Here is a 22,440-nt window from a genome sequence, read left to right as displayed (position 1 = left end):
TGATTCATTAGTTCACACCATTTGCTTAATAGGGAAGCAGTATACAAGAGAAACTTTGTAATTTCAAAACTGTTTTGAGACACATAATTTTCCAGTGAGCATCAGGGAGGGTTGCAAGAGCCTGGCTGTAAATATGTTTCAAGTGCTAAAATACCATAGTCAACAAACTAATGCAGCAGATTGGGCTCATCTCCATTTTCATGATGTCTCTCCCGACCTGTTCCGATATTTGACCAACAAACGTTTCTCAGAGTATCCTAACAACGTCAGATGTTAATGTTCAGAGAATCCTACTGAAAATCTCCAAGAAGCCCAAGCTCTGATCAGTATATAACATAACTTAATGGGTTGATGCATCTACTACAGAGATCTTTGTGTAAACTGAAGGTCAATGGTTTGCGGCTGAGCTACAGCATATGCAGAGCAACTTGATATTCCAAAAAGGTTACTATGGTATACTTTACACCTCGGGAAATGTCAGTCCCGTGTTACTGTCTGTGCTTTCCTGAGTGGGCTTTTCGCAATCAAATGAAGGATGCTCTGCCTTTGCACGTGTTGCCCTAGTCAAAGATATGCAAGTACAAACAAGCTCCCACAGAGGCAGTGGCGTAACATAAGTCCAAGGTGCGGGTGGGGGGTGAGCACCAGGAGACCCCCTCTGGCACTGTGCATAGGCGGTGGCTCAGAGCTCCTGACTGGGTTCGGAGGGTAGGGGTCCCCTCCAAGTACTTTGCAGGGGGGTCCATCTAATTTTGTTATGCCACTGCACAGAGGTACACCATGTATACACTGGGGCAAATTTTACAACCCTGGGGAGAGCAGCAGTCAGGCTTGTCAGATGGGGTATGGAGTGGTCTATAAAAATAATGAAATGGTTTCCCCGGCAAGTTCAATTAAATTGGCCCAGTCATTTAAATAATTGCAGTAAGCGTAAGAACACTTGCTTGCAAAAGCAGAAATTTTCTTGTGCATGATAGAATATAAGTATGCTTCATTTATGCTCTCCTAATCCTGATATATTCTGAAATATCTGCCCAGTTCATTTACAGATATTTACATTACACTTTGAAGTCAGAGAAAGAATGGTAAACAACAAGCTCCCTGGAAGACAAAGTCTGACATTTGCTCTTAGTCTTTGAATGCGCAGCAAATGTTACAAGTGGAGACCAAGATTTAGATGCCTGTTTACAGAAAGCAAACACTGGAGGAAGAATACAGTAAATAGGCTATGCTCCATGCAGTGCTTAAAATGGGAAAACAGACGTGGAGGTACTCTGAACCAGAGTACCTGCTTGTTTCTGAGAAGTGCTGGTACTCTCCAATTAAACATATTACGTCACTCTTGAGAACTACAGGTACTCTACCTCTCAAAACAAAAAAGTGCTGGTACTCAGTACCAGAAAATACCGACCCATTTAAAGCACTGGCTCTACAGGAGGGATATGAACTCAAGTTGGACAGCCTAAAACAAATAAAGCCAGCAATTAGAAAGCAGACAAAAATATGGGTTACAAACCACAAAGCCAATGGTAGGAAATGAGCATTGCATTGCAGTGTTGTGATTGGCTTAGTGGAGCCAAACACAATGCTGCTTTGCAGCGTTGTGATTGGCTATGGGGAGCCTGACTGCTTCCTGCTCGGCGGAGGAGAGACAACGTGGGACAGAGCGGCGAGGAGGTAAGTGAATCTTTCTATTTTTTTTTTTTTTACAATTATACCTCCTTACCCCCTCGCCCCTCCGCCACACCACCCCAAATCCGTGCTGACCGCCATTGGACATATCTAGTATTATGAAGCAGGAAAGTAAGTGAGAGGTGGTTGTTCTGAATAGAAGGTGGTGGTTATTTGACTTTCGTGAGAAAGTCATTTAGTCGAAGTCATAAATCCGCCATGTCACATCCCTCGCCATTTAGTCGTGCTCTTCGATACTGGTTGAATGGACAACACAGATGTGTTCGTAAACTACCGCTGCCTTAAGAGTTATTCCCATTTCCATAATAAAATCCTAACTTCATGAATAACCTAAATTTATTAATTTACTGTGGACATACATACTATACTGGTGCTTAAAAGATACGCCGACCAGACAATGCGTCTCTGGAAGTGTTAAGTAAACCATCAAAGGTTTTTTTTTTTACGGTGCAGCACAAATCATTGATTGGAATTAATAGTGTAAATCAGGAGGACAGGTTGTTATTTTTGCATTAAAAAAAGACTTAAAACGGAAGATATCTGGCGTGCCTATCATCTGTTTTACTTCTGACCCAATTACGGCATTCCTAAGTGGTGCGCAGCGCTCTACAAAAACGTTGTAATCACCACATGAATGAATATGTACAACTTTAGATCTCATACCCCATCAACTAAAATAATTAAGGCAGGCATTAGAAGGGAAACACGCTTTTAAACAGCATATGCGAATATCTGTGCGGGGAGGGGGGGGGGGTTCTATTCGCTTGGGAAAACCTTATTTTCCCATTTCAGAAATCATGTCAACATTTGTTGTTTTGATCACCCGAAATCAGAAACCGAGGCACACTGCCTAAACATTCGATGTTTTATGATTGATCGTCATTCCGCCTTTGTGCCAATATGAGCTTTAAAGCTAACAACAATACAAATCAATCTGCAAGATGTAAGACAAGCAAACATGAGGCCAGCTACACGTTTTACCAGTCATTTCCCTTTATTGACACAATGGATTGTTTCTGATGCACGAAAAGAACCAGATGTTTTATAAATGCTATTCCTGTTTTTTCTTTGTTGACGTGTGATAAAAGAAATCACAGAAATCCAATAAAGTTTTTCATTGCATCTTGGCGCGTTATACACGGGTGTGCTTTCTAAAAGTTGTGTTCAGAGGTATTTGTCTTTCTTATTGGTCTCACTGCTGTGCATAAATTATTTTCTGGTGCCATGCAGGGCTCTCAGAGGTGTTTGAGAGGGTAAGCATTTTGGGGGGGACACCAGGCAACAGCATGTTGTGGGGTACACCACTCATAAGCCTCCACCTCCACATTTGACTCTGCCTCAGAGAGCCCCAAGCCTGACAATATTCAAGTGCATTCATCTATATAAAATCTGAAGTGGGCTCCTCAAATGCTTTCAAATGGTATAGTGTGAACGAAGTCCCATCCCAGCCAGGGCCTCCGTGGCGATGCGGCGAAGTGAGGGCAAAAGTAGCGCTTAACTAGAGTGAAGTCGTTCCACCTGGGTTTTAAGTTAATGAAAGTGATTAATTAAAGGGCTTCGTTTTCTGGCCGACTTTATCCCCGGCGCATAACTTCTTTTCTGTAGCAATTTTTGGAAGGCTATTTCTTAAAATTCGAAAAACTGCTTTCAATCAGACAATTTGAAAAATTAATTCAATCAGTTATTTACCTGTTTCAAATGGAATGCTGAACGGAGTGTTTCCTTAAAAAAGGGAAAAACGTAAGCATCACCATGCACTAACAGCCATCACTTTAGTGAAAAGCATAAGCTTCACCATGCATTAACAGCCATCACTTTAGTGAAAAGCATAAGCATCACCATGCATTAACAGCCATCACTTTAGTGAAAAGCATAAGCTTCACCATGCATTAACAGCCATCACTTTAGTGAAAAGCATAAGCTTCACCATGCATTAACGGGCCATTACTTAGTACACACTTAGGATCTCCTGGCTGAGATGCAGGATGGCTCAATTCTTGCCACTGAAATGGTGATTATTATTATTAATCATGTGTAAAGTGCAACGTCCACCCAGTGCTTAATTTGTGCAGGTAGTTTCCGGTGCTGGGCACCGGCACCTAATTGCCAGCACCGGGGCTTATGACAGTCTGCCACATGGTGGCGCTGCCTGGCTAATTTTGGTATGAGCACAAAAACAGCAGCTTATTACTTCAATTTACATTTACCATGACTAATATCTACCTCCCAAGCCATTCTTATAGTTTTGGGGGTGGGGCTAGAATAGTCTGAATTGTCAAGTTTTTAAGAGTGTGATGGTTAGTAGCAGTATTTGTACTGTCATTGACAGCTTGCGGGGCAATGGGTGGTGCAAGCTGCACTGGCCTCCTACTAGAGCCCCGGCACAAATTAAGCACTGCGTCCACCTGACAGGTATCTTAGCTCTATCAACGTTCATCAGTAACATCAAGGCTAGGGTAACAGTTTTGTTCTTTTGAATACGGCAGACTCCGCCCTACATTTATTTAGGAAAGAGACAAGTTTTTATGTCCCTCCTGAAACTAAGTAGATCTCTGTTTGTTCTAAGGGAGATGGAACATCTTCCTTAGACATTATGATCTGAAAGTCACGAATTCAAACCCCTGCAAGGCCATCTTAGCCTCTATCCTTTTGACTTTGGTAAACTGAGCACCACTAATTTGAGTGATGGTAACAATTGTTAACTGCAGTGCTTAGAATCAGCAGAAGTGTGGTGAGAACAGCTATGTATAGCTATTGTTTGCACCATGTCAATATACCTTTGACCACCTGTTTTGGCTGCATACTTATCATTTGTTGTGCTAGACTGGGAAGTCAAAGAAGCTCTGGAGACATTTGTAATGTAATCCGCGTACTGTACCAAACAAACAAAATGGGTGAATCTAAACCTCTGCACCAGGCCAGACTGGAAACCAAAATGAACCCTGGCAAAAACAAGCCCGCCCTACTCTGCAGGAGCCCAAGATTAGAATAGAGTCATAGGGGCATGGTTGGGAGATGGCTGCCCATCGGCATGGACGTCATTTAGGGGTCACCAGGGGCCGCTGCTGCAAACCCTGGCATGCCACTTGTGACCCCTGGCACTGCCTTTGCGACCCCTAGAGTAAGCATTGGCAAAATCAATGGCAGGAACAAAAGCAGCTCGTCCTTATGGACATCGGTGGGGTCTACACTCACCTTGTTTTTGTCAATTTTTAGGTCGAGCCTGAGCCAGCGCGCAAGCGCTGCTCTAGCGATGATCTGTTGTAGTATAGTACAGGAGAGAAGCCCCGCCCATATTTTTCATTGGCTTGTGTCTTTGTACTTCGTAAATGCTGTCTTCTGATTCCTAAATAGCCTTGTTAGTCCCTCCTTAGTAGGGATATGTCGTCATTTGTATCCTCCCATGGTTACTAGCCCCTTTACTTCGGTTGTTACACAGTATGTTTATTTTAGTCTTAGACCGTAAGCACTATTTTCTTTAATGTTTCTGGTCCTGCAGGCACTACGTGCAGTGCGCCATGCGCACTTTCACTTTCAAAGCAACCCGGATTTTGATCGGTCACGGGCTCTAAGTGGCTTGTGACACGTCTTCCTGCTTTACTGACTGCAATGTTTTTTCTTTAATTTTGTGTTTCTGTTGACTTCTTAGCAGTCAGAGCGGACGGCGTGAGTGTTTTAACGGCAGCATATTGGCTTCCCGGCAGCATCCACCATGGGGGAGTGTCTCCTCCTGCTGAGCAGCAGCTGCAGAGACGCAACTGCTCAGTTCTCATACTCTGGGCAGGCATTGCCCCTGTATCCTACAGGAGTCGGCATTACTTGCAGGGAATCTTAATTTTCATGTCTGTGGCTATTCCACTCGAAGGGGGGGGAATGAACGTCAAATACGCACTGCTGCCCATTGTAGTATCTGAGCACTCTGTCTTCGCATCTGTGCTGCTGCTCTTGCACTTATTTCCTGTGGATTGGGTGGAGACGAGGAGGATCTCAACGTGAGGCCACCGCAATACTAGGGGATTATTTGCATACCAGACTGAACCCCATTAAAAAAAGTTGTGAAATGTAACTGCAAATGTCAGTTCGTGCTTCCAGAGCATCAACTTTGTGTCTTGACACTGCACATTTCCATAAGTGTTCTCTTCATTTTAAATAAAGTTTAAAAACAAATCGAGTGTAAATGTTATAGTTAATAACGATTAACCTCCTGCCAAAATAAGAGAAAAATTACATTTTTGATTTCAAACCTGTTTATGATGGGCCTCGCAGCACAGATAGTTACTATTGTTTTGGGGTGAAGTGCAGCTTACGTAGTGTATCTCATTTTGTAGCATAATGAAAGGTCATAGCATAGTGGGAGAACCCGCCTGTTGTATATACTATTTTGAACAGTATGGTCTATTAACCGTGTGAACCTTATATTTTCAGTTCCATAATTGGCTTAGAGTTAATGTTTTGATAACTGCAGAAAAATAACTTAATTTTCTTGGTGAGGGTCTGCTAAAAACAAATGTAGGATGGTGCCCTGCCCTAACTCTGACACCAGACCCAGAATGCATTTGCAACCCCACCTCCCTCTTGTTATTTTCAGCCTGTTAGAACCGGCGGTCTCTAGTTGGCAGAGGTATACACTTCTGACAAATAGGGACCAACCAACTCTAGTCAGGGAAAGGGGATTACACACTCAGATAACCCCTGCTACCCCCTTGGTAGCTTGGCAGAGCAGAAAGGCTTATCTCAGAGGCAGTGTGTTAAGCATTTATGACCACATACAGTAATAAAGTGAATACACTACAGATGGACACGACACAGAAGTTATTATAAAAATAGGATTTTTATATAAGGCTTAGCACAAGACCAAATAACGACAAAAATATACCACAGTCTTAATAAATACTCTTTGGAAGGAAAAATAATAGTTCAAGTAAGGTTTCTTCTTGGCAAATAGTTCTTTAGCAAAGTATTCTTCTGAGCACAGTTCTTTGGCAACAATGTAACCCCCACAGGAGTCACACGACGTCGAGTCTACAAGATTCCCAAGGTTCGGCGTCGACCGCGAGGAGCGCTACGTCGAGCCTGGAGTTGCAACAGACCCCACAAGTACAGTACCTTGAGAAACGAAGAAGACTATGATCCACGGCGTCGAGATGTCGGCGTCGAGGTCGGCGTCGATCGTGCCTCGGAGTCGGGTCGATCTGCAGCGGCGTCGAGGGATGTCGGGCCGGAGCAGCGCTCACGGCGTCGAGAAGGGCGTCGAGTCGATGCGATCAGCAGCGGCGTCGGGACGGGGTCGCTTGGAGGTGGAGCCGATACTCACTCCTCACTGGCGTCGATACTGGCGTCGAGACGGGGTCATTTGGAGCCGGGGCCGATACCCACTGCTCACTGGCGTTGCTGCTGGCGTTGATCGGGCCCGGCGGCCGGCGTCGAAGGCTCGGGACACTGGAGCCGTTACTCACGGTGTCGGGCTGGATTCGGCGGCGTCGGCGGCGTCGAGACTGCAGATTCTCCCTTGTGTACTGGAAACAACACTTTCCAGCAATTCAGCAAAATGATGAAGTCCTTTGGCCCTGTGACTTCAGCAGGAGACTGGCACTCTTCCAGCCCTTGGAGATTTCCTAGCAAGTGTTCAGAGAGTACACACCAAGTTCCTCTCTCCTTGTTCCTTGGCAAAAATAAAGAAGCAGCTTTCAGGTTCCTCCACAGCAAAACAGCACTCTGGCAGAAAGGGGAGGCAAGTCCTTAGATCAGCAGGCTTCTTGTCCTTGGTACAGGTTTCCTTGTCAGAAGTGATCTGAGTTCTTGGTTCAGGGGTCCTTCTCTTATACCCCTTTTCTCCTTTGTTCCCTTTGTCCAAGCAGGGAAATTCCCCCCATCTCAGGTTCGTTGTGGGTGTTGCCAGGCAGAGGCACCTGGCCTATTCACTGAGCAGGGCAGAGTCCTCAGCCGCCCAGCAGGAGGCGGAGCCAGTATTGTCACTGGCAGGAGCAGGGCTATCAGTCGCCCAGCAGGAGGTGGAGCCAGAATTGTGTCAGGCAGGGCAGGCTACTCTTCCCTCACTCTACGTGTAAATGCCTCATTCACCCCACACTGACTCATTCAGACCTCTGGAGCCCCCCAGCCCCTGACACACACACCAAACCAGCAGAGACCGGTGGATAGTTGGACAAGAAAATAGCCACTTTCTAAAAGGGCTATTTTCAAACATAGAATTTAAAAACCATCCATCCTAAAGGGTGTGTTATTAAATTCTGAGTTCAGGGATACTAAACTCGACCTGCTACCATGCTCCCTGAGTCAGATAGATTATAATGGAGTTAATAATCCGTCTGCCCATTCTGGCCTACGGGAGGCAGGTAGCCCTTCAATAGTGAAAAACGAAAATGGCTGTAATTCACTATTAGGTCATGCCACACACATCAGGGCATGACCTACCTTTTACCAACAATGCACCCTGCCCTAGGGCCTACCGTAGAGGTGTCTGAAATGTGGCAAAGGGAAGGTTTAGAGACTGGCAAGTAGGTTTCCTTGCCAAGTCGACATGGCAGTCAGGGACTGCACGCAGGCGCTGCGGTGGCAGGCCTGAGACATATTTTACACGCTGCTCCTGTGGGTGGCACAACCAGTGCTGCAAGCCCACCAGCAGCAGTTAACTTACACGCCCTTGGCACACGCAGTGCACTAGACTAGGGACTGAACAGTAAGTCAACCAAGCCAATCATGGTAACACCAATCAATATAACAATTTAACATAGGGAGCACTTGCACTGTGGCACTGATCAGCAGTGGCACAGTGCCCAAAGCAATAAACCAGCAAAAACATCGTAAACAGTGGAGGCAAACAGAAAAAAATGGAGGAGAGACTCATGCCAATGATGCCAGGTCTAACACGTGTCCCCTCCAGCTGAAATGTGGGGAGAACTACCCTTCACCCAGGGAGTCCTCATCACTAAGGCGGAAAAATCTGGACAGACCATCAGCATTGGCGTGATCTGTACCAGGGCGGTGTTCCACCGTAAAGTCCATCCCCTGTAGGGAAATGGACCACCTCAACAGCTTTGGGTTCTCACCCCTCATCTGCATTAACCATCTGAGGGGCCTGTGGTCTGTCTGAACCCGGAAGTGAGTCCCAAACAGGTAGGGTCTTAGCTTCTTCAGCGCCCAGACCACAGCAAATGCCTCACGCTCTATCGCACTCCACCTTTGTTCCCTGGGAAGTAACCTCCGGCTGATGAAGGCTACAGGTAAGTCTCGGCCCTCCTCATTCATCTGTGCTAGAACAGCCCCCACACCATGCTCTGAAGCGTCTGTCTGGACAATGAATTCTTTTGAAAAGTCGGGTGCCTGGAGGACCGGTGCTGTACACATTGCAGTTTTCAGGGTGTCAAAGGCGTTCTGACAGGCGTCAGTCCAGATCACAAGTCTCGGCTGCTTCCTGGAAGTCAGCGAGGTCAAGGGGTGCACAATGTTGCCATACCCCTTGACAAACCTCCTGTAGTAACCCGTGAGACCCAAGAAGGCTCTCACCTGGGTCTGGGTTTTGGGCGGTTCCCAAGCCAGGATGGTATCTATCTTGGGTTGCAGGGGGGCCACCTTGCCGCTCCCTACTAGGTGCCCCAAGTACACCACTGAACCCTGCCCAATCTGGCACTTACTAGCCTTGATTGTGAGGCCTGCTCTGCGCAGGGCCAACAACCCTTCCTGGAGGTGGCGCAAGTGTTCCTCCCAGCTGGCGCTGAACACTGCTATATCGTCCAGGTAGGCGGCGCTGAAATCTTCCAGCCCGGCCAATACCTGGTTAACCAACCTCTGGAATGTGGCAGGGGCATTCTTCATCCCAAAGGGCATCACACGGAACTGGTAGTGCCCATCTGGTGTGGAGAATGCAGACCTCTCTTTTGCCCCATCAGTCAAGGCGATCTGCCAGTACCCAGACGTTAGATCAAACGTGCTAAGGTACCGGGCAGCCCCCAACCGATCGATGAGCTCATCAGCTCTGGGGATGGGGTGCGCGTCAGTCTTGGTGACCGAATTGAGTCCTCGGTAATCCACACAGAACCGAAGTTCTGGTGAAGCACCAGGCGCTGCAGCCTTTGGGACCAAGACCACTGGGCTGGCCCAAGGACTGCTAGAGGACTCAACCACCCCTAAGGCAAACATCTTGGAGACCTCCTCCTTGATATATGCTCTGACCTTTTCAGTCACCCTGTAGGCCTTGTGCCTCACAGGAGTGCTGTCCCCAGTGTCCACATCATGGACACACCACTGAGTGACACCAGGGATTAAGGAGAACAGATCAGGGAATTGTACCAACAGATGGCGACAATCTTGCTGCTGCTCAGGGGTCAGTGTGTCAGAGAGGACGACACCATCCACTGACCCATCTTTTTCTTTTGCACACAGGAGGTCAGGAAGAGGCTCACTCTCCTCCTCCATCCCAGCATCTGTGGCAAGGAGCATGCCCACTTCGGACCTTTCTAAGTGGGGCTTTAACCGGTTGACATGCAGGACCCTTAAGGGGTTCCTGGGAGACTTCAAGTCCACCAAGTAGGTGACATCGCTCTTTTTCTCCACAACCTCAAATGGTCCAGTCCACCTGTCCTTGAGCGCACAAGGTTCCACAGGGGCCATGACCCAAACTTTCTGACCAGGTTGAAGCTCAACCAGAGTGGCGTTCTGATCGTACCACCGCTTCATCTCTTCCTGGCTGGCCTCCAGATTTGCCTGAGCAAGATCTCTGAAGCGCCGAGTCTGGTTCCTAAAGGCCAGCATGTAACTATATACATCCTGGGGAGGTTTCCTGGGAGATTGCTCCCAGCCTTCTTTAACCAGACTCAAAGGTCCTCTTACCGGGTGACCATACAAAAGCTCAAAGGGGCTGAACCCTAGAGACTTCTGTGGCACCTCACGGTAAGCAAACAGTAGGCATGGCAAGAGGACGTCCCATTTACGCCTCATTGGTTCTTCAAGACCCATGATCATGCCTTTTAGGGTCCGGTTGAATCTCTCAACCAGCCCATTACCTTGAGGGTGGTAAGGAGTGGTAAACTTGTAGGTTACCCCACACTCCTTCCACAGAGACTTCATATAATTCGAAATGAAGTTGGTGCCCCGGTCTGACACCACCTCTCTGGGGAACCCCATGCGGGAGAAAACACCCATCAGTGCCCGTCCCACCACGGGGGCCGTCACTGTTCGGAGAGGGATGGCTTCCGGGTACCGGGTGGCATGGTCCACCAAGACCAGGATAAACCTGTTGCCCATGGCTGTCTTGGGGTCCAGTGGCCCCACAATGTCAATTCCCACTCGCTCAAAGGGGGTACTGATGACGGGAAAAGGTTGGAGGGGAGCCTTCTGCTTCCGCCCGCTTTTCCCACTTGCCTGGCAAGTTTGACAGGTCCTACAATGGATATCTGAATCCCTTCTCATCTGGGGCCAATAAAAATGGGTGACAAGCCTGTCATAGGTCTTGTCCTGCCCCAGATGTCCAGCTAACGGAACGTCATGAGCCAACCCCAGTAGGAAGGCTCTGAAGCGCTGGGGTACCACCAGCACACGGGCTGACCCAGGCTCAGCAGCCTTAGGCTCGCTATACAGGAGGTCGTTCTCCCAGTAGACCCAATGTGACCCTGACTGATCACCTGTCATTTGGGCTGAGGCCTGCTGCCTCATACCCACAAGAGAAGGGCACACTTTCTGCTCAGCACAAAATTCCTCCCTGGAGGGACCACCATCCTGCTGCCAATGGGTCAGCTCGGGCAGGTCTCCCAGTTCGGCCACTTGTTCTCCTGTCGGTTCCAGGGCATCCCCCTCAGGGTCTGCTCCCTCCTGGACCGCGGGAACGACGGGGGACGGTTTCCCGCGCCCCCTGCCTCTTCTCTTCACGGTTGGGACCTGGGCCATACTTTCAGGCTCCAGGGCCCCATCAACACCTTTACTAACTGACATGGACCGGGTGGTCGCACACACCCACTCAGGCAGACCCAACATTTCCAGATGCGATTTTCTCTCCACCTTAGCCCAAGGGGAGTCCTCCAAATCATTGCCCAAGAGACAATCAACAGGCATGGCGGGCCTCACAGCAACCTGAAGAGTACCTGAGACCCCCCCCCCACTCAAAAGGAACTTGAGCTACCTCACACTGACTCTGTGAGTTGTCAGCAGCTACAACGGGGTAGAATGCATGAGGGACCACCTGCTCTCTGGACACCAAGTGACACTTGACAGCTGTCACACTCGCTCCGGTGTCTCTGAGAGCTTCCACCCTATGGCCATTAATGGTCACCCACTGCCTATATTTCTTAGTGTTACTAGGCAGAGGGGTTGGAGGGACCATTTCCACGTCTCCTAAAGAGACCAGGGACATTTCTGCGGGACCCCACCCACCGGGGGCACCCATCTCATCCCCTCCCAGGGCTACACTCGCTACCTGACGAGGGGGTGCACGCGGCGGTGCATTCGAATCCTTCATGGGACACTGGGGATCATAATAACGGTGTCCCACCTGCTTACAGGCATAGCAGGTCATGGGGCCCCTGTGAACAGGTTTACCTGTCGGGGCCTCTGGCTTCTTTACAGGGGGAGGCTGGGAACCCTTCCCTTGGTTCCCTTGGGGACTACTTTGGGGCCCTTTCTGAAACTCCCTCTGTTTACCCCTGTCCCCCCCACTCTTCTGCTGGGGACCCTGCCCACCCTTGGCTGAGTCTCCCACTGGACCCTTGTGGACCCTGGTACTGACCCAGCGGTCCGCCTCCTCAGCAAGTTTTCTAGGGTTAGATATCTTGCTATCAACAAGGTGCTGGCGTAGCTCTGGAAAACAGTTATTAGACAAGTGCTCCCAAGCAAATAAATCATAAAGAGCATCATAACTATCAACCTTGCTACCCTTTATCCAACCATCCATGGTTCTGCAGAAAAAAGACACATATTCAACCCATGTAGTACCAGGCAACTTCTTACATTCTCTAAAGGTTTGTCTGTACTTTTCTGGAGTTAAGCCATATCTCAGCATTAAAGCATCTTTCATATGAGTATAAGACATCCTATCCTCAGCAGGAAGGCTCAACAAGGTATCTCTCCCTTCATTTGTAAAGCGGCTCCACAACCCCGTTCCCCAATCTTTCTCAGGGACCCGGTGGGCCAACAATGCTAACTCATACGCTTTAAACCATTGGCTAATATCTTCATTCTTACTGTAATCTTTGATCACATCCTTCGGAAAATAAAACCTACTTTCTGCAGGCACAGATGGAGTGCTGCCACCAGAGGGATTCAATTCTAAACTCTTAGTTTTAAGCTCCATCTCCCTCACCATCTTCTCACGTTCAAACGCTAATTTCTCTCTCTCAAAATCTAATCTTTTGCTCTCCATTTCAGCTTCTCTCTTGCTTCTTGCATTCTCTAATTCCAACTGCCCTCCTAATTTAAGTTTTGCCATTTCTAACTTGTGCCCCCTCTCCCTCTCCCTGTCTTCCAATTCTTCAGGGGAAAGGCTCCTAGAGGAAGCACTACTGCCGGGAGATGACACTGGCCCATCTGCGGGCTCTTCCTCCTCTTCTTCCTCTTCCGGTACCACCACCGGATCAGAGGGATTTCTGGCCTCTAACCAGGCCTTCAGCGCTTTGAGGAAGTCGTCTTTCCTTGTGAGACCTGTGGTGGGAACTTTAAACTGCTTGCAAAATCCTTTTAGATCCTTTAGCACGTAGGAATCTATCTTCTCCTTATCAAATTCCTCCACAACAATCTCCACAGGTGTAGCAGCTCTGGCATTCTCCATGGTCAAAACTGGCAGTGTTTAAAAAAATAAGCTCCAGGAAAGCGGAGAACAAAAATAGAATATCCTACCAAACAGACTGTGGCTGCGTTATGGTCTGCTTTCACTATGTAGCGTACACTAATCACTGCACATGAGTCATAAATGCAAAGTTCAATCCTCACCGCTGACCACCAATGTTAGAACCGGCGGTCTCTAGTTGGCAGAGGTATACACTTCTGACAAATAGGGACCAACCAACTCTAGTCAGGGAAAGGGGATTACACACTCAGATAACCCCTGCTACCCCCTTGGTAGCTTGGCAGAGCAGACAGGCTTATCTCAGAGGTAGTGTGTTAAGCATTTATGACCACATACAGTAATAAAGTGAATACACTACAGATGGACACGACACAGAAGTTATTATAAAAATAGGATTTTTATATAAGGCTTAGCACAAGACCAAATAACGACAAAAATATACCACAGTCTTAATAAATACTCTTTGGAAGGAAAAATAATAGTTCAAGTAAGGTTTCTTCTTGGCAAATAGTTCTTTAGCAAAGTATTCTTCTGAGCACAGTTCTTTGGCAACAATGTAACCCCCACAGGAGTCACACGACGTCGAGTCTACAAGATTCCCAAGGTTCGGCGTCGACCGCGAGGAGCGCTACGTCGAGCCTGGAGTTGCAACAGACCCCACAAGTACAGTACCTTGAGAAACGAAGAAGACTATGATCCACGGCGTCGAGATGTCGGCGTCGAGGTCGGCGTCGATCGTGCCTCGGAGTCGGGTCGATCTGCAGCGGTGTCGAGGGATGTCGGGCCGGAGCAGCGCTCACGGCGTCGAGAAGGGCGTCGAGTCGATGCGATCAGCAGCGGCGTCGGGACGGGGTCGCTTGGAGGTGGAGCCGATACTCACTCCTCACTGGCGTCGATACCGGCGTCGAGACGGGGTCATTTGGAGCCGGGGCCGATACCCACTGCTCACTGGCGTTGCTGCTGGCGTCGATCGGGCCCGGCGGCCGGCGTCGAAGGCTCGGGACACTGGAGCCGTTACTCACGGTGTCGGGCTGGATTCGGCGGCGTCGGCGGCGTCGAGACTGCAGATTCTCCCTTGTGTACTGGAAACAACACTTTCCAGCAATTCAGCAAAATGGTGAAGTCCTTTGGCCCTGTGACTTCAGCAGGAGACTGGCACTCTTCCAGCCCTTGGAGATTTCCTAGCAAGTGTTCAGAGAGTACACACCAAGTTCCTCTCTCCTTGTTCCTTGGCAAAAATAAAGAAGCAGCTTTCAGGTTCCTCCACAGCAAAACAGCACTCTGGCAGAAAGGGGAGGCAAGTCCTTAGATCAGCAGGCTTCTTGTCCTTGGTACAGGTTTCCTTGTCAGAAGTGATCTGAGTTCTTGGTTCAGGGGTCCTTCTCTTATACCCCTTTTCTCCTTTGTTCCCTTTGTCCAAGCAGGGAAATTCCCCCCATCTCAGGTTCGTTGTGGGTGTTGCCAGGCAGAGGCACCTGGCCTATTCACTGAGCAGGGCAGAGTCCTCAGCAGCCCAGCAGGAGGCGGAGCCAGTATTGTCACTGGCAGGAGCAGGGCTATCAGTCGCCCAGCAGGAGGTGGAGCCAGAATTGTGTCAGGCAGGGCAGGCTACTCTTCCCTCACTCTACGTGTAAATGCCTCATTCACCCCACACTGACTCATTCAGACCTCTGGAGCCCCCCAGCCCCTGACACACACACCAAACCAGCAGAGACCGGTGGATAGTTGGACAAGAAAATAGCCACTTTCTAAAAGGGCTATTTTCAAACATAGAATTTAAAAACCATCCATCCTAAAGGGTGTGTTATTAAATTCTGAGTTCAGGGATACTAAACTCGACCTGCTACCATGCTCCCTGAGTCAGATAGATTATAATGGAGTTAATAATCCGTCTGCCCATTCTGGCCTATGGGAGGCAGGTAGCCCTTCAATAGTGAAAAACGAAAATGGCTGTAATTCACTATTAGGTCATGCCACACACATCAGGGCATGACCTACCTTTTACCAACAATGCACCCTGCCCTAGGGCCTACCGTAGAGGTGTCTGAAATGTGGCAAAGGGAAGGTTTAGAGACTGGCAAGTAGGTTTCCTTGCCAAGTCGACATGGCAGTCAGGGACTGCACGCAGGCGCTGCGGTGGCAGGCCTGAGACATATTTTACACGCTGCTCCTGTGGGTGGCACAACCAGTGCTGCAAGCCCACCAGCAGCAGTTAACTTACACGCCCTTGGCACACGCAGTGCACTAGACTAGGGACTGAACAGTAAGTCAACCAAGCCAATCATGGTAACACCAATCAATATAACAATTTAACATAGGGAGCACTTGCACTGTGGCACTGATCAGCAGTGGCACAGTGCCCAAAGCAATAAACCAGCAAAAACATCGTAAACAGTGGAGGCAAACAGAAAAAAATGGAGGAGAGACTCATGCCAATGATGCCAGGTCTAACACAGCCCAATCCCCATCCTGTTTATTCTTGATGTCTCTGTTAATGCAACATAAGAATGTGTTTTGTGAAGTGCTGCGACTTGAGATATTCTCCCGGAAGGTTCATAACCCTGTGCCGGGAAACGGCCATTACAACACGGCCGTTTCCACGCATAACCTTAACCACGCATGCATTACAATGCATGCGTGGTTAACACGAATACCCTTTACCACGCATACCTTTACTACGAGATACGTAGTAAAGGTATGTGTGGTAAAGGCTCAAATTAAAAAAGGGCGCTTGGGGGGGGGGTCTCACCCTCCCACAAAAAAAATGCGTTCAAAAAGAAAAGAGGGCTTGGCGGGGTCTCTCCCCCCAAAAAAACGCACCATATTTTAAATGTGCAAGGTTTTAATTTACAGATGTGGGCACAACTTGGAAAGTGCCTGCATATTGTATATGTGTGAATTTAAAAATAGAAGTGTTTAGAACGATGGAACGCACGCGCCTACCTTTGTTCTATGTGAAAGTCGCGTGGAGTTTCTAACGTCCATATCGGATTCACCACGTGTTTTGTGACATTTTCACCTCTCGCATGCTGCTCTGCAACGTTATGAAGCGCGTCTTGCCTGAAAGCCACCCGGTGCGGCCGTCACTATGTGCCGCAGTATTGTGACTGGAGGCGTTTTATAGTAGTATGATGAAAAAATGCAAACCACGTCATTTCGAGCGTGTTACAATAAAGCTTCAACATGGACAGTTGGTAACGGGTCACAACGCAGAGCTTGTGTGGGCACTCCATGTTCAAAATTGAAAAGGACAAGGGGACTGAGATAACCTTTAGCAAGAATATGCCCTTACCATGCATACATTTACATCGAAAATCGTTGTAAATGTATGCGTGGTAAAGGAATATTCGTGGAAAAGGTTATGCGTGGTAATGGCATTCGCGTTGTAACGCATGCGTGGTAAAGGCATGCGTTGCAACGGAATGCGTTGTAACATCATACAACCCCCTGTGCCTTGTAATCCAATTTGCGGCCCTTTTTATATGTTTTAAATCAGCAGCGTATATACATTTTAGGGGAACAAACAAACAGCAGTGCAGCATTTTTGGCATCGTAATTGAGCCGAGGGAGGGGCCGAGTGAGATGAGCCTGGGGCCAGGGCTGGGCTTCTGGATGGATGTGCTCGTACCAGGTGTGACAAATGTGAACTGGGTCAGCAGGCTCCTGGCCGGGCATCAGAGTTCGTCCTACATGGACCGTTTCGCTGCCTCTGGGGAGGGGCAAACTGCTGCTGCCCCCCCCCCCCGCTCCAGAGAAAGAAGAAAACATGTGAACTTGTGAGAATTTAAAGAAAGTGGTCTCTTGTTGCTGTGTTAAAATAATTAAAGCTTGTTCCTCGAGATGTCGGATTGGTAGAGTTGCAGAAAATGGTGCCTGATGTCACCAAACAACTAAACAATACGAGCTTTTCACCAGATGCTGTTACACTTCACACTCCCTTCAGAAATCTCAGCCAGTGGTCCACTTTCTTTATCTGCTTCTTTTACTTTAAGGTTGGAAATACGAACACTTTACAGTTAAAAGAATACAAAGCAAAATAAGTTCCATTGGAAAACGTTGGTTATTTCCAATATCCATTTGTAAACACTAAACAAGCATTTGCAATGCAGTAGGTCTCGCATTTACGTAAGTTTTAGCTATTGGCATTGTAAATGATAATGACTTTTATTTATGTTTTTGTTTTTTAAAATGTAATAAAAAGGCATTGCCATTTACAATGCCAATAGCTTTAACTCGTGTAAATGCGAGACCTATTCCATTGCAAATGCTTGTTGTCCTCAGCTTCATCGAAAGACTACTGAGGCGCCCGGCCTCCTCGGTTCAACGAAGGTTCTGCAGGTCTGTTATCAGCCAGTGGCGAGAAGAGAAAACAAAATTAAAACAGATGTACATTAAGACGTACAGTTCGGGCTCCTTCTGTCCACCACATACTCACACGGAGTGACACACATACCACCCAGTCTGGCTTATAGATCCTTCTAGTGCTCGCCTCTCGCTTCTATGCATTATAATTTTAAGGCGACATTCACAGTGATGGCCACAAGAGGCCAGCAGAGGTAATGTAATGCAGCTAGAGAGACAGCGAGGACCACAGTACAGCACAGGTCACCTCAGTGGCGAACTGAAACTAAAGGCAGGTCATGTCAGAAAGGCGATATATGTAGCTGGGATAGATTCCGTCAACAATGGGCAGTCTGCGGCAGCACAGGATGGAAAGCAGCAGTAATCCGGGGCAACGGGAGAGAGGCTCTGAGGGACGGGCATAGAGGTAACACGAACGTGACGCACGCACAGGCCAGATGACACTCGGCACTGGAATGCGTTCACAAAACGGGAAGGTAAAGAGCTCAAAGAATCACCAGGAAACACCTTCACTGTCTCGAAAGCCTAAAATAAAAACCAGAATAAATACTGCAGTGCCCTCCCTCTTTCCGCAAACAACAAAGAGCTCCTATGTTAACAGGGTTTTTAAGGTTGTGGGCCTCCAATGCATTTAGAAGCCCACGAACACTCCAGCATTCCCGACAAAGTATATGAACATCGCGGCACAACAGCAAGCAAACAAGTCCGCGAGTGGTGCGTGCGTGCCACAGCGAGACATGTGGTTCCAATTATCGCGCCCGTGTCTGGGCACGATAATTGAAACCATATGGTGGCGGTGCGGGTAACCAACACCAATAGGCCATGGGCGGAGCAATGCGCTCACCTTTGGCCAATTGCATGCTGTCTTTGTTAAAAAGACGCACGCAAAGGCCAATAGCGTGGGCCAAAAGGAAAAGCACATGCACGAGCGTGTGCGATTCCTAGGTTAGTTTTTAAACCCCCTACAAGAGGTCTCTCGCTGCGCACTGCAACGTTAGGCGCGAGGCCTAAACAGTTGCCTACTACAAAAGAAAAATCCTAGTTCTTTGGTGTATTTTAGCAGAACATTGGTGTAGGGTACTTTTCTTTGGCGCACTTTATAGGCGCAGTTTTACCTGCAAAACAACTCTTAAATTCAACAAAGTGTCAAATATGTTGCAAATGTACCTACAATATTTTTAGCCGATTGGAGCACGCATTTTCAATGTCTTTACCGTGCTTGGTACTGTTTAGCAGTGCGGTACTGGTAAATATATGAATCACACGTGGAGCACATCCTTTGTGTAAGCCTCTCCCTTTATATTTTTTTGCTTTTGCAGCCATTACAGCAAAACACTTCCCTGAACCATATTCAACTCTCGCTTCCAAAACATGAAAGGAATTTATTTTATATTTCTCGTAACCTTTACAGTAATCTATTTCCAGGAACACAATGGATAAGATTGTTTTTGGGTGTGTAATGCATTTAATTTTGTGTTGTGCTTGACTTTTGCTCTGACCCTGGTTCTTCGTGCACCATGACACGCTCTCCCAACTTTAATGGATTTTGATTTTTTTTTTTTGCAATGATTTTTAGAGCAAACGATTTTTATGGTTTTTTTTTGCCCTGTAAGTTTTCACATGCACTACAGCTTCCATTGATAAATGTATTTATATTCCCCCACCGTTTCGCATTTCATGTGGTCTTTGTGTTATGTTTTCATCAGCAACAGAGTCTAAGTGCACCGTGACACGCTCTCCCGCTTTTCAGACTCTTAGGCATTTATTTTTGTGTTTCTGTAAAGTTTTGTTGGCAGCCTCGGTCTTAGTGCAACATAACATATTCTCATACTTCCCCAACTGTAATAAATTATCTTTTTCGTGTGTGATGGATCTCCATGTGTAATTGCAATAAGACACACTCTTCCACTTCACCAACCATAATGGATTTGGATTTATATTTGCAGTAAGTTTGACAGCAACCTATGGCCACAAACACGATGGATTGATTTCTTTTCTGCGCGTGTGTGCAATAAATTATCACCCACTCCAGGATGTTAGTGCACCATAACACACTACACCTATCACATTTACAATGCTGAAAATTATTTTGGTAATGCAGGTAAAATACACTTGCCCTATTGACTCGCTCCCTTCATAGTTATTCGTGGTCTTGCAGCCAAATCAGCAACACAGTTCTCCAAACCATGTCTAACTGCACCAAGAACAGCTCTTCTGCTTCCTCCACTATCATGGATTGTGTTGAATGTATGCAATAACTTTAGCAGCAATTTATTTCCCCAAACATAATGAAATATTTTAATTTATGGGTGTGTTTGCGATACATTTTCAACCTATCCATGATGTAAGTGAACCATCACATTTTTCATATATCCAATTTTAAATGCTATAAAATATGTTTTAAATCCAGGTACATTACATTTGCCCTGTTGGAGCGCTCCCTTTTTAGGTCGAGCCTGGGCAGAGCATGCACTGCCCTGCGAGGCATGCTGTTTTAAGATAGTGGGGACTTGAAGTTCCGCCAACTCTCTGCCCACATTTTTCATTGGCTTGTGTTATTGTCCACTGTAAACTGTGGCTGTTCATTGGTCAATAGGCGTAGTAGTCCCTCCTTAGTACCGCCTTGTCTCATATTGTAATCTCCCATGGCGACACTCCCTGTTACGTGTGGTTACTCAGTAGGCTTTTTAATTACAGCCTCGGAGCACTATTTTCTCAAATAGCGTTATCCTACCTACTGTTGAAGGCAGGACACGCTCTCTCCTAATGCTTTTTTTTTTTAATTATAGCACGCATTTTCAATGCAATAGGTCTCACATTTGCAAGAGATAAACTATTGGCATTCTAAGTGTCAATGCCTTTTTTCCGTTTTAAAAACAACACACAAATAAAAGGCATTGTCATTTACGATGCCAATAGCTCAAACTCTCATGAATGCGAGACCTATTGCATTGCAAATGCTTGTTTATTATACTAATAGTGAATATGATTAGATTATTCGCTATTAGTTTAATTTAAAAAATGGAGTACAAATAGCTGGAGTATGACTTTCCCTGGCAGGTAAGGTAAGTAAAAAAGCTTTTAGTTGTATGTATGTTGTGTGTGTGCTTGCAGTTTTGAGTGTGTTTATGTAAGAGAGAGTGTGTGTATGTGTGTGCAGGTGTAAGCAGAGTGTGTATGTATGTGTGAGTGTGTATGCGTGGATGCATGTGTATGTGTAAACATATGTATGTGTGAGTGAAAGTGAAGGTTGAGTCACTTCCTCTATCCCTGGAATTTTGGTGAATTGACGTCCATGCCCATCAGGCTCTGAAAGAATCCCTCTAGCCTGAAGCTCTAAAGGAAAATGTGAGGTCAGTCGACCTAGCCTCCGCAGGGGTTTTGCTGGGAAGGGGGGGAAGGGAGCAGGAGTGACATCCCCTCATTAAACCCATTTTGAAAATCTTGTGGCTAAACAATGTATTTTTACGTTTAGTTGTAATGAAGTGTTACAACCACAAAAACATGCAACACGCACTCAGCAATACAGGTGATTTGGGTTCCGACTGGTCCATTGCATTATGACTTTCTGATTGGTGGGCTGTCCACTCTGCCTTTGGGCAAGGAACTATGCCCCAAGGCAAAATTGTGCAATAAACACTGATGCCCTACATATATTGCGCCATATTTTTAAATAAATTGCGTTCAGTGTTCATTCCTGCCATGCTTCGTGACGTGTATTCCATACCCCTGAAAGTAAAAGCTCTCCTGGGTGATAACACTCCCTTGTGCATCTGGGAAATGTATCAACTGAGATGTCAACTTGTCTTGTTTTCTTGGAAAATTGACTACTGTGGCATGTCATGCCTGAAGCATCCCTTCGGTGTTTTCAGATACCTTTATGGTTCTGTTGAAAAATGGCGGCGAATAATGTTCTATTTATACTCCTGTACCACCAGGAATATGCAATATCAGCCTGGCATCGAATTAACCCTTTCATATTTAAAGTGGCGCCTTACTTACTTATACTTTGTGTTTCTACTTGATGTTCAGAAGGCACTGGCCTGTAAATAATGTATACATCTTTTCTTCCTTAGATTGTGATAAATGTATCTGGGACTTGATTGATGACATCGGACGAGCAGCCCTAATTGTTGATGAAACTAGGGCAACCCTGCTAAGCATCTCCACAGGAGTTGCTGCCCAGAAGCACTTAGATGATATTAATTCCACCATCTCGGAACTCCAGGTATAATATTTATGCTGGATCAATTTACATATAACGACGTAACCTGAACAATGAAATATCTTACGCAGTTACTTTCCTAGTTAATAATCTTTGTTACTTAAGGCCAGGGGCGTATTTTGTTCAGTAAACTTGGGAGGGTTAAGGGGCTTGAAACCTTCAGATTTTCCCACAATCACGATGGCATTGCCAGTTATCATTATATACCTGTCTCGCATTGTGCGCTTCCGGCAGCAGATTTCTTTCACGTGGCATGGGAATGCCCAGCGCTGTGCCCCTTCTGGGAGGGTAGTGGATCGGGTACTCTCAAATGTCCTGGGGCGCCCTCTAGAGCTGACCCATCGTAATGTATTGTTGGGGTTGGTGGAGG

At 47.0% G+C, this 22,440-nt stretch overlaps 1 protein-coding gene across 1 annotated transcript in view; it reads left to right on the top strand.

Moving 5' to 3' along the window:
- The window catches only part of LAMA4 (laminin subunit alpha 4), a 466,993-nt gene that overhangs the window by 198,550 nt on the left and 246,003 nt on the right, over positions 1-22,440 (top strand). Inside the window, exon 9 of the mRNA XM_085611379.1 lies at positions 21,922-22,073. Within this exon, the coding sequence (XP_085467505.1) occupies positions 21,922-22,073 (152 nt within the window). The remainder of the gene's footprint in view (positions 1-21,921; positions 22,074-22,440) is intronic.

This window comes from Triturus cristatus, chromosome 6, assembly GCF_964204655.1.
Source record: "Triturus cristatus chromosome 6, aTriCri1.1, whole genome shotgun sequence".
NCBI classification, from domain to species: Eukaryota; Metazoa; Chordata; class Amphibia; order Caudata; family Salamandridae; genus Triturus; species Triturus cristatus.
The sequence above is the reverse complement of the archived record's forward strand: the minus strand, read 5'-3'. Positions and strand labels throughout refer to the sequence as shown.